This window comes from Solanum pennellii, chromosome 1 (assembly GCF_001406875.1).
Source record: "Solanum pennellii chromosome 1, SPENNV200".
Classification (NCBI taxonomy): Eukaryota; Viridiplantae; Streptophyta; class Magnoliopsida; order Solanales; family Solanaceae; genus Solanum; species Solanum pennellii.
The window spans coordinates 98,492,055-98,507,450 of NC_028637.1; the positions used below are offsets into that span (position 1 = coordinate 98,492,055).

A 15,396-nucleotide genomic window follows, 5' to 3' on the forward strand; every position below is an offset into this window, starting at 1 on the left:
GAAATCCGTGAAAAGTCATAACAACGAACATAATTAATATGAATTTAAAAAAAAAGGAAGAAAACAAAAGGAAAATACCATTGATTTGTATACCAAAAACTGCTATTACTACTTGTAATTGAAAGTGACACCGGATATAACAAATTCGAATAAAATTTTTATAAAATATGTATATAACGGCATAATTTTTGTACATCAAACTCGAAATCCATTATAAATTATGAATGTTTTATAAAATATAAATTTTTTAAAAATTCCAGCCAAATTCTAGTTTTTTTCTAAAACTTGGGATTTGAAAACTCGAGATATTTACTAAAATAATTGTCAAGTAATGGCAAGCTATAGGGCCAATATTGTGAACTTCTGCTGAAGAAAAGTCTTCTAGGGCAAATTTGTGAAATGTACATTTTCTTGGCTCTCTATTTTAGGTAATTCTAGAAGGCTAATCTTATCCCATGTAGTCCTCAATTTGATCTAGTTTTCAACTGAATTAAAAAAAAAAAATGGGTTCACTTTTTATGAAATGGAAATGTTTCAAACACATATGTCATGTTTGCAATGTCATATTACATGATAATTGTTTTTCTTACTTTATTTTATATATAAACTTATTTGAGATTGAAACGTAGTAATTATAGTTGTTGATTGGTTCCAAGATGGATATATACTAATAATAACCCAAAAATACAAATTTTAAGAGGATTCATACCCAATTATTAAAGCTAAATAGGACATAGACTTAATGTTGAGTATGATATGACAAATATTGTTGAGTAGGATTCTAACCTTTTGCATTAGAACTTAGACTAAATACTGAGCATGATCTAACAAATGTATTTATTCCATATTGATTACAAATAAAATGTTCAAAGATAAATGGAGTTATCCAATAAATTACACTTATTTACCTAATAGACGTTTCAGAACAACACAATTAAATTTTTTTCNTATGATATGACAAATATTGTTGAGTAGGATTCTAACCTTTTGCATTAGAACTTAGACTAAATATTGAGCATGATCTAACAAATGTATTTATTCCATATTGATTACAAATAAAATGTTCAAAGATAAATGGAGTTATCCAATAAATTACACTTATTTACCTAATAGACGTTTCAGAACAACACAATTAAATTTTTTCCCAAAAATCTAAACTAAAAAATTGTGTAATATATTTTGACAAAGTCGTAATTTGAGTATCTAAATGACGAGGTAAGGAGCTGCCAATGTATTATGCCAAAGAAGATGCACATGGAATATATTAATATTAAATGGTTCACATCACAAATGGGATCCAGTGAAAAAGGAAATTTCTTCATAAACAAAAAGGCACCATATCTTTTGTGGTACAAAGTTGCAAAGTTATTTGATAAAATAAGCAACACAAGGATCATAGTACAACATTCCTGTACAATTCTGTGTCAGCTTTGAATACATATGAGTACATTTCTTATGTATGGACAGCATTCTCTTCAGTGAATACTCCAAACAAAATTTGGGAACAGTAAATATAATGGACTCATCCATCAAAAGAGAGGACCAACAAGTAGTAGAACAGATCATCTAAACATTATCTCCACCATCCAAACAGTCGAAACAAATATATTCGTCTGAGTCTTCTATTGTATGCCATGAAGGCTCTGGCTTTGGTAGCGTCCTCATTCAAAAACTCAAAGGCGTACATTTGCTTTGATTCTTCCAGACCTTCGATTTCCATTACAGCTTGCAGAAGAGCAGGGGTGTCAATGGTGTACTTGCTTTGCTCAATTGTATCAGCTAGGTGTCGGATGCTTGAAGCTATCGCCAACATTGCATCCTGAAGTGTCTCTGAGCTACGAGTCCGTTTTGCAGTTTGCCCCTCAGGTTGAGCTTCAGGCTCATCTTCATCTTCATTATTAGCAAGCATTTCAGTATATACTGGTTCTTTGGCAGAGGACTGTGTCTCCGTTCCATCTGAATCGTTCATATGATCTGAACTTGCTGAAAGATATGATGCAGACTCTTGTTCATACTTGCACTCTATCACTGGATTTCCGTTCACTTTGCCTGGCGTTCTTGCCCAGCGGCTATGAGCTTGATAATTTCCACATACGATTTTCATTTCTTCATACATGGCTATCTGCTTTCCTCGAAAGGTCCTAGCATCAGGGTGTGCCTGATAACATATTAGATAATATTCAAAGGCATCAAACTAGCAGACGGATTTAAAAAAAATATGTTACATGGAGAACTTAGAGAGGTAAATGAAAAGGGGAAACGTCAAAACACAAAGAAAGGAATTAATACAAAGTTCAGAACATAAAGTGGGCATAACAAGTTAATACTTACAGCAATGTATCTCTTCCAAAGATCATCATCTTCACAGTCTATTGTATTTGCATTGGGATTCCAAGAGAATCCCTCTTGACTGAGGATATTCCTTATTGTGTTGTACCTCTTTTTGATTGTCTTAAGACGATTAACAACCTTTTGGTTATTTAAGGACAAGCTGAAATGAGAATTAACGGCAACACAAGCAGCGTTATATGCATTTTCATTGAAGCATTTGTCAACTTTATTTCCATTTCTTGCTTGAATAGAAAGTGCTTCAATCAAACACTTGTCCATTGCCGGAGACCATACAACATTTTTTCCCTTGTGCTTTGTCTTCCTTGCCCCACTATCTAGGTCATGTTGGTCAAATCCTATAATAAACAGCAAAATTTAATGTCACGTATGCAGAATGCTAGGAGATGGACGGATGTATTTACATACTAGGTTTCACGGTTTGATGCAGACATATCAATCAACTTAAAAACAAGGAGCAAGATGCCGACAACAGAGCAAAAATATTGTTACTTGTTAAAAAAGACAAAAAAGGAAGGTGTGTTTATTCCAAGAAAGGTCCCTAATAACTGACAAACCCACATAAATGAAATTGAGAGAGAAAAAAACAGAGGGGACAAAATCACCAAAACCAATTTTTTTCTCGTAGGACAAGAAGTCAAGAACTGCAAGTACAATTGCAATAATCAAGACTGAACCAAAAAACTGCGACAGAAATTAAATTTAGCCTGATCTCCACTCTCCATCTTCCTCAAGAAAGAGGAAACCAAAATCTTAGCTAGAAGAATCCATACCTATACATGCACTACTTATAAATGTAATATCAGAGACAACCGACAGCATCACTGACCAGCATACTAGATACGTTGTATATAACTGGAATTGTGATTATGAACTCTAAGAATTATCTCCTATCGTTTCAGATTTTTCACTCCAACTTAATATATTATGCCTGTTGTATATAAGTTTGTGAGGTACAGGTTATGTAAAAGTTCAATAAGTCATCCTAATGCGTACAAGTATGCATACATAGAGGCATCCTTACAAACCTAGTAGGAAAAGAGTAATTAACACAGTGAACTTGGAACTAAAAGTTAAAAAAGCATATACAGGCCCGACAAAGAAATGAAATTACTTCAATACATGCGGACCATGTGATTTATACCAAATGCAAAAGTGGAACCCCAAAAAATTAACATCAATGAACTATATTCCCTGTCAAACGCACTGCCGCTTCTCCATACCATCATCTCACAACTATTACTGCTTTGCTTCAAGAATTTATTTTAAAACTATAATATGATGGTGTTCCTCAATTTCACAAGTTCAATTGCAACTATAATTACCTCCTTTATCTCAAGAAATATATTAATTAATGGTTCTATCTGTAAATGGCATAAGAACGGGTGTGCAAAACTCAACTCAACTCGTGTACTCCGAACTTGGTTTGGTCACTCATTAAATGAATAGACCAACATAACAGTTTGTCAAAACCACTAAATCGTATGTACTTTTTAGTATCTTTTGCTTATTATGATATGATTTACAACACAATACATGATTCAAATAACGGCCACTTGGATGCACAATACCTATCAAGATTTGGCAACTATGTCTAAGATCAGCAGATCTATTTGAAGAAATAAAAAATTTATCATCTCTTACGATATCCCGTCTATCCGAGCAAATGAATTTTTCCTTTCTCCTAATTAATAGTCCCTCATTTACAGTTTCCTAGTTTAAATTCGCCAATCACCTATATGGAAGTATAATCCCATTAGCAGTGTACTTGAGTAATACCAAAATAAAATTATTTTTAGCATTAGCTGCTAAAAATTTTCATCACTAATCCTTTACTCCCATCTTGTAACTATTTATGCAGCAAACACAACAACACTTGGGCCGAAGAGAAAGAGGTAATAGAGAAGTAAGAAACTCAAGATCACCAGCAAAATAAAAAAAGGACAAAACTTGGGCCGGTTTCTTGATTTCTTCCATCAAAGTATACAAACACCCATAAGAAGCAAAACCCAGATCGAAAACACGCCAAAAACGCAAGAAAACAAAAACCCATATACAAAAACAGAAACCGGAAAATCTAAAGCAGAAAAGTTCAAAATTTGGGTGAAAATTAAAAAGAGTACCATTAGGTTGATAGGTGGGGGTGCCTGTGTCATAATGAGTAGGCGATCTCCTGCGTACCAATGGTGGTCTGGATCTCATTATCGCCGGAGCTGACGGCGGCGAGCAGCAGCTGAATGGTGGCAGTTGGTGGCTGAATTCACAATTGCCGATCACTTTTTGTCAAGAAATATATTTTTGCAGTTACCCTTTTTACCAAAAGAGGATTTGGGTGGATCAGTTGTGGATCATTAGATCTGTAGGGACATATAAAATTCCATAAATTAATTTATCACACATGCTTCCAAACCAAAATATTACTTTCCAAGTCATCAACATAAAAAAAATGTATTAAAATTTCTTAATAATTCATTTTAATGAAAAATAAATATCATCAATGCATGAAAACTTCAATATTATCATCCATTATTACATTTTTTAAAAAGAGTTTATATTAATCAAAAATCTGATTAACTTTGCTCATTCAGACAGTCAGACTCAATTACATTCTCTAACGTTTACCATCTAAGCAATCCTCTAATCTTGTCACATTTTGTTCATATCAGTTAATTACATCATATTCTTACTCAACTCTTAGCTTGTCCAACCTTAGACCTCTACGACATTTTAATAAAACATGCAACTCCATCCCAAATGCGTACTACAAATCTTAAATTTACGATATTAAAAGTATGATGGTATTAGTTAAATATTTCAATATATTCATGTGAATACTTTGTCTCAAGAATGTTATCTAAAAATATATATACATCACTAACAATAAGAATAGTACTAAGCACTATAATGAACTACTAAAACTAACGACTTTGTTTGATTCCCATTGATTTCACAACCCCATTTAGAAGTACATCACATACATCTTTAACAATTTCTTATGATCTCACCAATTACAAACAACGTAAATGGCGGCAAAAAATAATACTCAGACAAAAACAGTGAAACCAAAATGCTCAAAGGACATACCTTATAAATACATCTTTAATTTTTATTTGGTTATGCCATTGCTATTTCCTTACAACTACAAGATGGATACACAAATACGAAGGAAGGTACCTAAGTCCTCCAGGGGCGGAGCTGGTCAGCGAAACACCCTTTGCTGAAAAATTATATTGTGTATATATATATATAAATACTAGTATATAATATCGGATATATAATTAATTGAACACCCGAAGACATGACAAAGGCCAGTGGTCTGATGGTAAGTGTGTTCATTTATGTGTAAGAAGTACTCACTTGTTGTGTTTTAGTAACACAATCTCTTTTTAAATAAAAAAGGAGGAAATGCACAAGTACCTCTCAACCTATGTTCGAAATTTCAGAGACACGCTTATACTATACTAAGGTTCTATTACCTCCTAACTTATTTAAAAAATAATTTTCTACCTCTTTTCGACCTACGTGGCATAAGTGTGTCTCTGAAATTTCGAGCATAGATTGAGGGGGTACTTATGCATTTTCCCTTAAAAAAACACAAACGAGAAATAGCTGTCGCGTATCTTCAATATGTTTATAGCCTTAAATTGATTAACCTAATAATTAAGATTTTAATTTTTTTTCTATGTATTTTCGATTTGTATTAAGTGAATTATCACGTATACATATTCTGAAGATTTTTTTAAAGATAAAATTAAAGATTATTATCCACTATTATACTTTTGATTATTTCTAAACTATTTTTTAGAAAATGTAAATAGTTAAGAATCTTAATAAAAAAAAAGGTAAATATGCAAATAAGTTTCGATAATTCTCTTGAACTTTGAAACATTCGGTTATTTGAATCACGAAAAAAGTCTCCACAATTAATTTAATATGAACTAGAGGGAGTACATTAAACTAGTAGCTAAAATTGTTTTTGTTGATTTTTATTCATTAGTTTTGATTTAAACCATTGATAGTTTTATAATTTTAAGTTTCCGTATGATTTAGTTATTAAGTGATATGTAATTTAATTTTTAAATTTGGGTGCACCCACTCGTCACTAAAAAAATGTTTGTACACCGACTCTGCTAAAAAAAATATAAATTCTTAAAACTTTAACATCATTGACAAAATTTCTGACTCCATCACTGTTAGTTTGATATATATATATATATAACTAGCTAGCAACTTCACACACTAACTACACTAACTAGCTAGTTGTATCATAGGGTAAAAGAAGTTCGATCAGAAGATAAATTTCTTGCTTTTGTTGGTGGGATTTCGGACTTGAATATAGCGTTTCAAGAACAAATTACATATATTTTTTTATCTCATTTATTCGAGTGAATACACATAATTAGAGTTTAAACTAGTAAAATTTATTTACTTTGCATCAAATTTTATTAGTTATAGATAGACACTTTTACTTAGCGTGTATCTCCTCATTTTTGTCCTATCCTAATTATAACATCAGATATTTTTACTAGTATGTAAGTAGAGAACAACCCAATTTATGAGAATGTTATTTTCTTCTTTTCCATTTAGTATTTTTCTCAAAATAATTATTAGAAATAATTTGAAGAGTAAATATTGTACTTGATTACAACAAACTGTATGTTTTCATCCAATGTCTATTATCCTCATAAATGCCCAAATTAATTTAAATTTGTCCCATTTCCCAGTTTCATTAAAAACATATAATCAAATTTACTTACTTCTTTTTTATCTTAATATGTATATGCTAGTAAACGTGAATAATAAAAATTTCAATTCTTCATTGTGAGAAAAACAAGAAGGATCAGTTCAAGTTAGTAAATGATACACATTCCATCGTCAAATCACTAGCTGGAAACTCAACCTCTTACCCGTAAAGCTTATATTTTTATAAACAGTAGCAATAGAAAGGAACTGACAGTCACAAGTAAAAACTAAAAATGAGTGAAGGGAGAAAACGTTCAAACTACATTGGCAATCCAAAACATTTCTATTACAAATAATTTGCAATCCAGGTCAAATAAAAACAAAACAAGATGAGAATTCTACTTGACAGCAACAAAACAACTACTTCTTCAGCTCATGTATCGCAGCGAGACTGTTTGTGTACGGTATAAATCTTCTTTTTGGATTTAGTTGTCCAGGAGTGATAATAGTCTCCACCTTTTGCCCACTCAGGTAATAAAGATATATCCTTTCAGTTGTCCACATCACTACAATGTCATCACCACTGTTTATGCACGGTAATACACTGCACAATACATTACCATTGTCAATAAATGGATCTTGCTCCAATGTTCGCCGAGACTTCTTGTGTCCAAGATTTACGCACACACTGCGATTCAAGCTCATGTCCATTCCTCCGTAGATATCTAACATAAAAACATCACCACAATCGTTGTAAACAGTTACGTAAGATAACTCATCCTTTATCTGAGTCAACGCGCCATATCTCCCGGGTGGAATAGGCACACGTAAAACTGCTGCAACCTCATTTTTCACATCAAATGCTAGCACACCATTTGATGTAGTACTCCAGTACCCCATCCCCTTCATATATAATCCCCCACCAACAAGAGTAGTATCTTCTAACTCAAGACATTCTGAAGAAGAGCGCCTCCAGGAGTTTGATTTAGACGAGTAAATCTCAAATAGCACAACTGGTTGATCAAGAAGAGGGAAAGCAGCGACAAGGTGAAAATATGATTCAATATTACCCTCAGGATCAAACGCAAGAATGACAGCTGGATTAGATCCGTGATAATATTGATGAGGAGGGATACATTTCCAATCTTCGGTCAGAGGATTGCAAACGTAATAACTCTCTAACCCCTGGCAAAGGAGCAACCCGCTGCTAGAACTGAGAATTTTAATCTTTTCAGGCAAGAAACCCAGGGAAGGATTGGGGACTCCATTCGCAGAATGATCCAAAGACAAAAAGTTAGGATCAGATTGGAGATCCACATCCACAATCTGATGAAAGTAGCCTGAAAGTTTCTGGAATGAAGTGCTTTGCTGGTATGCCAATAACGGACAACCTATCCAATGATTCCATTCATTGGACACTGCCCGAAACTTCATCAAGGACTTGCCAGGAAGGAAAGGCAACACATATTTCATCGCTACATCTTTCATCTCCATATCCTCTCTCCTGATGTAGTCTGCAGGTAATTTTGATACTTCATTCCATTCCTGCAAGACAAAAGAGGTATTTAATTAAATGAAAGAGATATATACATATCAATTACAGCTTAAACTTATACTAGTTGATGTAAGTCACCTGAAACATTTATTTCTACTCCTCTCTATTTAGGTTGGACACTTAATTCACTTACAAAGGCTCATTTAAATAGTGTATTCATCAACAGCTCTCAAAAAAAGGAAAACAATGGAAAGACAAACAAGAGAAAAGTATTATCAGAAAGTGCGAGATCTAAAGAAGCAGCTTCTAAAAAAAATAGGGGAGTTTAGATTGCCTATATAATTAAATTGTGAAAATAATAAATAATAATAAGAAAACCACTGTAACAGGTCTCCAACTGTCTACAAGATTTGGCATCATGCTTTGGGCGCATGTTAGTTAACGTGCTCTGGAAATAGCATCAATGGTGAAAGGTAGGGCAAAAACACAAATGCAACCTCAGGCACAGGGACGAGGGAAAGGGCAAGCACGAAAGAGACCCAGGAAAGAAGCTATAGTTGTGAATGATAGTGGAGCTCGTAGTCAACCACAACAGGACCAGCAACTAAGTTCACCTGAGGGAGATGAAGTGCAGAGTAATGGAGTAGGAAATTCTGGATCGGGATTGGTAAAACGACTTATTCTTACCCCTTCACAGCTGAGTATAACCCCTAGTGAAACTGTTAGAGCATAATGCGAAGTTAGACCAACGAAACAGTAGCGCTTAGCATGGGACCAGTTCCAGCAAAATCAAGTGATTCTTAAAAGGGCAAAGAGAAGCTCCAGCCGGAAGTTCTAATTTGGACAAATCTATTTCGAAATAACAGATCTGTTGCATCAGGTATGTCACTCACTTATGTGCCTCCTCAAGTGTTGGATGGTCAATTAGTTGCTCAACTAGAGAATAAGAAAGTTGAACCTAAAATTCAGAAGTGAAATGTGTTGTGATAGCATACTTCCTTGGTGATCCCTCTGGATATAATGCAATGTCAGGTACATTGCAACAAATTGGAAAAACATAGCGACTTCGGATGTGTTCTTTCATGATAAAGGTTACTATATTATTAATTTCAATCCATTGATGATATGCAAGCAATCTACTGCAATGGCCCTTATTCCCACAATAATAGGCCGATCATCTTGAAGAAGTGGACACCAAACTTTGATTTCAGTGTTGAATTTCCATCAGTAATACCTCTGTGGGTGGTATTCCCAATATTGTTGATATTGGGGATGTGGCTCTCTCAGTATGATAGCCAGTCTTGTAGGTACTCCCATCTACGCAGATGAATGCACCTCCAAACAAACTAGAATATCTTATGCTAGGATGCTCATTGAGGTAAATGTCACTAAACCTCTACCTACGACGATTACCATTATAGATCCAAATGGAGAACAATATGAGCAAGATGTGGACTATGATTGGAGATAAGAATTCTGTAAACAAAGCGTGATAGTAGGACATAAATGTCTTCAAAAAGATGAGAAGGATGAGCAGCTGGGGAAGGCACTAAAGAGAAGACAGCCACTGAAAACTGTTACCCAGGAATGGAGGCACAAAGGTCTGGCTAGAGAACATAAATTACCAGTCGAGGGAGTAATAGCTCAACCTAAACAAGTTCATCCCCTCAAACAAAAAGATATTCAGCCAGCAGAACTTCAAAAGGTTGCAGCTTAAAGTGAACAGGAAGGTTAATAGATAGCCTGCATTTGAGGCATTTTCTGTACTGCCCTGAATTTATTACACCAGTAAAGAACTATTATTCCCCTTTGAGTAATGAAGGTAGTAACTCACTAAATAGGCCTCCTGAAGCAAGGCCATAAAAAAAATAATGGTTTTGGAATGAGATGAGTTCAAATGAAGCAAAATGAATAGTAATTTTCATCCATCCAAGTAATTGTTGGTTGTGTAACCTAGATATGTTTCACTATTGCAGAACTATCTATCAGAAGAAAAAATCACTATTATTCAATAATAAAAGTTATCGGAAATAACTTCTCTATCCAATAAAGGTGGAGGGCTGGGGGGGGGGGGGGGATAAGGTCTTCGTACATCCTACCTTCCCCAGACCCCATTTGTGGGGATTCCACTGGGTATGTTGTTGTTGTACCGAAATGAATAAGTTTCAGTATTGTTCTTCATATAATACGAATAAAAATACTCAAAAATAGGAGAGGAAGAAAACGATACCTTGTGAGTCCCACTGCCCTGTTGTTGAATAGCGGGAGAAAATTCCTCAGCATCAGCCATGATATTATTCTCAAACTCATCAGAGCTATTAGTCATCATGTTGTCCTTCAACAATTCCATTTAATTTTTTCTGCACAAAAAGCACGGTATTAGTGACAAAAGAAAATTTAAAGCATAAACTCCTTCAAAGTATACTTATGAACAATCAAAAGAAAAATAACCTAATTCACTCTAACATACTGTTTTAGTATGCGAGAAATTAGGATCTCATAAAAGGAGCAGATGAGGTAAACTCTAGACTCTCTACTTCATCAATCACTAATCATTAGTATCAAAAGAAGGAAAGACATTTCACTATAATTAAAATCATCGATTTAGAAATGTTAATCTCCCAATCACCATTTAGCAGTTCATCTCCCTGATAATTGTGGTTCGAAGAAATCAAAATATCAACAATCAAGAAATTTCACAATACTAAAAATTAAGAAACCATAGATTTAGAAAAGTAATCTTCCATAAAGAATGAATTTTGAAACAAAGTGTCAAAAGGCAATTAAATAAGTCGTTCATACATAGATCATATCATAAATCTGAGTAAAATACGATGGTTCATATATATAATTCTTGGTCAATTGAAACGTGAAATATTTACATACAACTAGTCCTACATAAGCATAATACAATGAATCAAAACACATTCTAACAATTGAAACAGATGACGATCAAATGGACCAAATTAAGAATAAATCACTTTTCCTGACATATATAATGGATAATCATAAAAATGAAATTAAGAGTTTTTAATGAATACAGGTAATTAAAAAAATTTAGAAGAATTAAAGAAAGAACTCACAATGCCCGGGGGTTGAGTTGCTGTAAAGAAAGAAGAAGGGGAAAAAGGGGCTTGAAACCCTAGCGGTGTGAGAACCGTATGGGAAGAGGAGAGTGAAGATAGTTCAAGATTCCAAAAAATTTAGCAAAGAGTTTAGTTTGTGTAACGGAAATATTGTTTGCTTCTTTGGATATATATACATAAGGAAACAAAGTTAATAAAGGGAGGAGAATTTCGACATTTCATTGCCTTACACAATTTCAAGTCAAAATCTTTCTAGTAATTTCATTTCCACTAGAGTTATCAAAATAGAGCAGTCTAATCTAATTCAGCTTAAGGTATGCGGACCAAGGAATTCGATCAGTTAGGGCGGGTCAGCCCTTCATGTTAAAAAGCCTTAAATTGGCCGGCCTAGCCCAGCCTTAAAAGCGTGTCACGGGTTGGGGTGGACTGATCCTTCATTGTTTTCAATCTATACCCGAACTTGTATGTCAATTTGTTAACATTTCTAACATATAATTATACGAAAGTACATATTCAGCACTAACACTTGCCAACACATTTGAATCAATTCATAAAGTTGTTTTAATTAATATCATATACTCCTTCTTCATCAAGTCTGTAGGAGGTAAATTTGAATGAATCAGCATTATATCCAAACTCATCTCTCTTTTGAATTGATGATGTGGTAATTTTGGTTGGCTTTATCATCGAGGCAGGAGACAATATGGCTCAGGATTGCTCATTTTTGTTAATTTCACGATTTCACTAAATTTGAAAGTGATTACCTAGTAAATTTCTATACCAAGGCTCAATCCAATTAAGTCTGTAGCATCTAACAATTTTGCCATATTCCCTTTTCTTTTTGAGCTGAGATTATCTTCTTTCGCATTTATATACAAGTTTAATTAGTTGAACATTATCAAACAACTACATCATCAAAAATAATAATCATTAAATTCATTTTAAAATATTACCACTTTGAATTTGAATAAAAATGTATATCGGATTTTTAGTAGAAACAAGTTTGAACATTTTCACGATGGATACAACTTTTATAGTTGGTGATTAGGAATTTTAGAATTGGATATTTAATGCGAAGTGAGTTCAGTATTGTGTAAGATACCAAGACTTAATCGGTAATCACTATTCCTAGATTATACTCTTTTTCACAATTTTCTTTTTTAAGTTTAGAGTTTACATTAAATCATAATCATGAATGCAACTTCTATACTTGGTGATTAGGATTTGCAAAATGAGTAAAGCATTTTGTAAGATACTAAAACTTATTTGATAATCAATATTCCTAGTTTTACTCTCTTTTTTCACAATCTTCTTTTAAATTTCTAATTTAAATTAAATAGCCTTCAGGAGAAGGAGGAAGAGTAGGAGCTAGCTTTTCCTGGATGCTCTATAGGAATCCATCACTTATCCCTTCCTCCACCAATAAAGGTTCAGTCTAATTGTCCCACAAGACGGCCTCAACCTAACTCCGGTCAAGCCTCAATAACCAGTGAACTGACTTGAGCTGGCTTTATAAACATCAGGTTTAAATGGACTTAAGAAATCATAACAAAAACAATCCCTAGTAGCGGATTTGACTTGGATCGCCTCAAAGGTCAAGTCCATTTTGACGGCTTTAATACTAAGTAACTACGAAGATCGGACAGTTTGACTTGTATAAGAAAGAAACCAATCTTTATTCTTCTTTCTTTACACATATGGATTATAAATTTCATACAAAAGAAATTTTACACCATTAGATAACATAATAATCAAGTAAAAAAACAATCATAGGTGTAAATAAGTGGATTAAAATCCCAAAAATAAAATGAATTATTGATGATCGTGATTAACCGATCAATCCAATCTTTAAGTTAAAGCCTAATATTAACAATTAGTAGATCTTAATTCCTATTTACTCACTTGATGGAACGTAATATTATTAAAGCATGTTGGGTAATCATCAAATTAAGAATTGCATTGCTATTATGCATTTATCTTATTTAATATGCTTTACTTGAGTAAAGGATATTATCTTAAACAATCTTTCTAACTTCGCAAGGTAGGAGTAAGCCTACCTACACTCCATTTCTCCCCGGTTTCCACTAGTGCATTTACACGGGTATGTTTCAAATTAAAGTTTCTGCTCTTTTACTGTTAAAATTTTGCTAGAGACTTTATTATCAGTGACTTCCCATAAGAAGATCAGATCTAAAAGTCAATGAATGACATCTAACCAAACCAAACATCTGCTTGCAATTTCTTTGCTTTCACAGTGGAATTAACTGCAACTGTCAGTAAGTCTCAGGAAATTACTAGTATTTGATTAGCAATACTAAAACTTTGAAATTGCTATCTACTAAGTGGTTACATAACACATATTATTGCCTAAATATCTATCAGGATAGCGTAAAACAGTTAAAATTAAAATTGAAATTAAAGAATATGAGTACCTTGGGATTATGTTGCTTATTGTTTTCCTGGGAAACGCCCTTCTTTTTCTCATCAGACTTTGATTTTTTCTGGGCGGTAGGAACAGATTGACGTAATCTATGAGATTGGTGCGACTGTTCTCCATTGACAGCCATAGCAGAGAGGCTGATTGATTTGGTTTCTGCGTTTCTAACTGAAACCCCCAAAGAATGAGAATATAGAATGCGAAGAAGATACTAAAAGGCGTTTAAACAAAAAAATTGGTTATGCAAAGGGTGTAAGACTAACATAACTTGTAAACCTTTCAAAAAAGGGTCATATTTGTCCTTAATCTTTTGAAAAAAAGGGTTATATTTAACCTTGGTCATATTTATTTTTTTGTTATATTTATCTTTATTATTTACCTTTAGGTATTTATATTTATTTTTATTCTTATATATTTAATTTATTATGTCATCAATTTTATTAATTTATATGACACCTTCATGGCTCCATGTGTATATATATTATTATAATTAAAAAAATTTATTTTGTATTTTATATTATATCTGGCCCATTTAGTAAAATCTGATCCAACCAATGTGAAGACCCATGAATAAAAATTAACCCATTAGTAAAATTTAACCCAACTAATGTGAAAATTCATCTATCCTAATTTCATTAACCATTGGCCCTAATTTGATGTAAAATTTGATGTTTTGAGCTCCAACTTACACTAAGTTTTACACCAAGTTTGGTGTGTGAATAGTGTTACACCAAATTTGGTGTAACAACTATTCATCACACCAAATAACTTTTTGAATATTACAATGTTACTTCATTATACAAACTTTTAATTAAACATTTTATAAATTGAATGTTTTAATTAGGGATAATATATAAGTGCCCCCTCAACCTATGCTCGAAATCTCAGAGACAGACTTATACTATACTAAGGTCCTATTACCCCCTGAACTTATTTTATTAATAATTTTCTACCCCTTTTTGGTCTACGTGACACTATCTTGTTGGTCCAACGCTGGTTGACTTTTTTTTTCAACCTAGTGTCACGTAGGCCGAAAAGGGGTAGAAAATTACTTATAAAATAAGGGTGTGTTTGGTATGGAGGAAAATGTTTTCCATGGAAAATGTTTTCCTAGAAAATGTTTTCCTGGAAAACAAGTAGATTATGGACTTATTTTCTCATGTTTGGTTAGTGAGTAGAAAATATTTTTCGGAAATGATTTTTAGTGGTTGATTTATGAATGAAAAATGTTTTTGAGAAACATTTTTTATTTTTACTAGAGTAAAACATAATTTATGACATTGAAAATATTTTTTAAAATCAAAATTATTATTTTTTTGGGGTGGTGGTGGGGGTGGGGTGGGGGT

General features: G+C 33.2%; 2 protein-coding genes across 2 annotated transcripts; both read right to left on the bottom strand.

The window, feature by feature from the left end:
- Nucleotides 1-1,296: 1,296 nt before the first annotated feature.
- Nucleotides 1,297-4,758, bottom strand: LOC107005694. Its single transcript, XM_015204373.1, has 3 exons — nucleotides 4,473-4,758; nucleotides 2,332-2,687; nucleotides 1,297-2,158 (listed from the first exon to the last, which is right to left on the bottom strand). The coding sequence occupies exons 1-3, from the start codon at nucleotides 4,549-4,551 to the stop codon at nucleotides 1,574-1,576; spliced, it is 1,020 nt and encodes a 339-aa protein (XP_015059859.1). The 5' UTR covers nucleotides 4,552-4,758; the 3' UTR covers nucleotides 1,297-1,573.
- Nucleotides 4,759-7,313: 2,555 nt separating this feature from the next.
- LOC107015519 lies at nucleotides 7,314-14,312 on the bottom strand. The gene is made up of 3 exons (XM_015215830.2): nucleotides 14,046-14,312; nucleotides 10,758-10,887; nucleotides 7,314-8,577 (listed from the first exon to the last, which is right to left on the bottom strand). The coding sequence occupies exons 2-3, from the start codon at nucleotides 10,875-10,877 to the stop codon at nucleotides 7,453-7,455; spliced, it is 1,245 nt and encodes a 414-aa protein (XP_015071316.1). The 5' UTR covers nucleotides 10,878-10,887; nucleotides 14,046-14,312; the 3' UTR covers nucleotides 7,314-7,452.
- Nucleotides 14,313-15,396: the final 1,084 nt, after the last annotated feature.

What these genes read in the sequence shown, in the direction of transcription:
- LOC107005694 (XM_015204373.1), bottom strand. Translation starts at nt 4,551, where the DNA reads ATGAGATCCAGACCACCATTGGTACGCAGGAGATCGCCTACTCATTAT. An exon ending in CCCCACCTATCAACCTAATG is followed by an intron (nt 2,688 to 4,472) that starts GTACTCTTTTTA and finishes TGTTTATTATAG; the next exon opens with GATTTGACCAACATGACCTA. An exon ending in TTTGGAAGAGATACATTGCT is followed by an intron (nt 2,159 to 2,331) that starts GTAAGTATTAAC and finishes ATATGTTATCAG; the next exon opens with GCACACCCTGATGCTAGGAC.
- LOC107015519 (XM_015215830.2), bottom strand. Translation starts at nt 10,877, where the DNA reads ATGGAATTGTTGAAGGACAACATGATGACTAATAGCTCTGATGAGTTT. An exon ending in AGGGCAGTGGGACTCACAAG is followed by an intron (nt 8,578 to 10,757) that starts GTATCGTTTTCT and finishes TTTGTCTTGCAG; the next exon opens with GAATGGAATGAAGTATCAAA.